Source organism: Phaethon lepturus, unplaced genomic scaffold (assembly GCF_000687285.1).
Source record: "Phaethon lepturus isolate BGI_N335 unplaced genomic scaffold, ASM68728v1 scaffold19931, whole genome shotgun sequence".
In the NCBI taxonomy this organism is placed as follows: Eukaryota; Metazoa; Chordata; class Aves; order Phaethontiformes; family Phaethontidae; genus Phaethon; species Phaethon lepturus.
Genome location: NW_010517231.1, coordinates 1 through 1811, shown reverse-complemented (window position 1 = coordinate 1811; position 1811 = coordinate 1). Strand labels below are relative to the sequence as shown.

Below are 1811 nucleotides of genomic sequence, written 5' to 3'. Positions count from 1 at the left end.
CCTCTTTCCCTCCACAAAGAGGCATAGCTACATGCTGGAAGGCAATTCTTAATATGCACCCCTACAGTTTTGCACATTTGACTCCATTACTCATGTTCTGTTTCAGCCCTCTGGGCCTGTCACCATTTTGGATGAAATATTCTGAATGAAATGCTGCATACCGTTGTCATGTTAGGGCCAACTGACAGTACTTGCTTTTTGTCTGTAAAGACCATCTCCTTCTCTTAATATGGAGTTAAATGAGTCTGAAGCAATTGCTTTTCCTCAAGTGCCTGGGGAAAATGTAGAAATCTTAAGTAACTTCTTAGTCTTAAATACTAAATGATGGACTATAATTGAAGATCTATTTAGCATCCTTTGTTGTTGTTAAAGCAGAACACGTGCGTCTTCACATCTGAGATACATCAGCTGATCATAGCCTTGTCTTCGCTATAGTTAATACACAACAAATCCACCCCTGTAACTAATAGAAAGCTTTAAGTGGAACAGGTCTTCAGCTTTAGTCATGTCAATTGACCCCCAGATTATGCAAACCATGACAGGGAAAGCTTCCAAAGAAGCAGAACTCAGCTGCAAATCTTATTTTGAGTGCTGTCTACAACAGCTTAGCCAGTTTTCTTAGCATCTGTTAGTAACCCTTCTGTAAGGGGCATGCTAGTGTCTTTACATTCAATGCAAGTATCAACGTGTTGGTAACAGTTGGGTGGAAGTCTGGAAATACTGTATCAGTTATTTTCCAGGACAGATCCATGAAGGTCACTGTTACCACAGAGCTGCCTGGAAGCCAAATGAGACTAAAACCCGGGATGCCAGTATTTCATCTGCTGGACAGACTAAATCCAACTCTCTCACTGCAACAATTTCTCAAGGTACTTTTACTTTAACATGAAAATAGGTTCAGTAAGTGAACATGTACTTCTGTACAAGTTTATTACTATTTCTGTATGTACAGCATGCTTAGCGTTGTCAGTTTGAGCTGCAACACTGCTAGCATATTAATAAAACAGTATTAAACAGAAACTCTAAGAGCTGTCCCCACTTCCTCCTTAAGTTTGAGAAAACATCACCAAAATACTAAATTACTCATCACACCTCTTCAGTCATCAACTCTTCTTATGGCAGCAACTATGCAGAGAGAGATATGCACTTCCACATCCCACACTTTGGGGTTTTTTGTTTGGTTGGGGAGGGTAGTGGTGTTTAGGGTTTGTTTTGTGTTTGTTTTTTTAATTTAAATCAGGTATTCTTATAGCATTACAGGGGCAATGCAACTTTGATCCACCAGCTAACATTGAAATTCCTACTAGGTTAGATGCTCCTTTGATGTATGTATTAACCTGCAACAAGCCTGTGCTGGAGTTCCACTGTAACTCAGGAGTACTAGAGACTTCTGCTTTCAGGCTAAACACATGTACTACAGTTCTAGAGTAACTGTCTCTTCAGCCAAGGTTATCATAGTAAATTCACCTGCAATTCTTACTACCAAATATTTTTATTACTACAGAGAACGTTCTAGCACACAGAGTTAGCCTCAAGACTTTGTATTGCACATGGTCTCATTTAAAAAATTTACAAGAACAGCATACAGGCATTAGCCTGTTTATTGACAGAAACCGACTTTGCGCTGGGGGCCACGCACATAGCACCGACAGCTGGTACCAGCAGTATACGCACTGCGGCTAGCTTACCTCTTTTTCTAGTTTTAAAACGCTGGCCTGATAGCGTCGGCTTCTGCGGCTTTTGATTATTCATAAAAGACACCCTGCAAGGAAGCAGAAACACTCCTCAGGACGCTGACGATGGCGCCTGCC

General features: G+C 40.9%; 1 protein-coding gene across 1 annotated transcript in view; it reads right to left on the bottom strand.

Moving 5' to 3' along the window:
• The window catches only part of BZW1 (basic leucine zipper and W2 domains 1), a 9143-nt gene extending 7370 nt beyond the window's left edge, over window positions 1-1773 (bottom strand). Inside the window, 1 exon segment of the mRNA XM_010296331.1 lies at window positions 1689-1773. Within this exon segment, the coding sequence (XP_010294633.1) occupies window positions 1689-1752 (64 nt within the window). The 5' untranslated portion in view covers window positions 1753-1773.
• Between the last annotated feature and the right edge of the window lie 38 nt (window positions 1774-1811).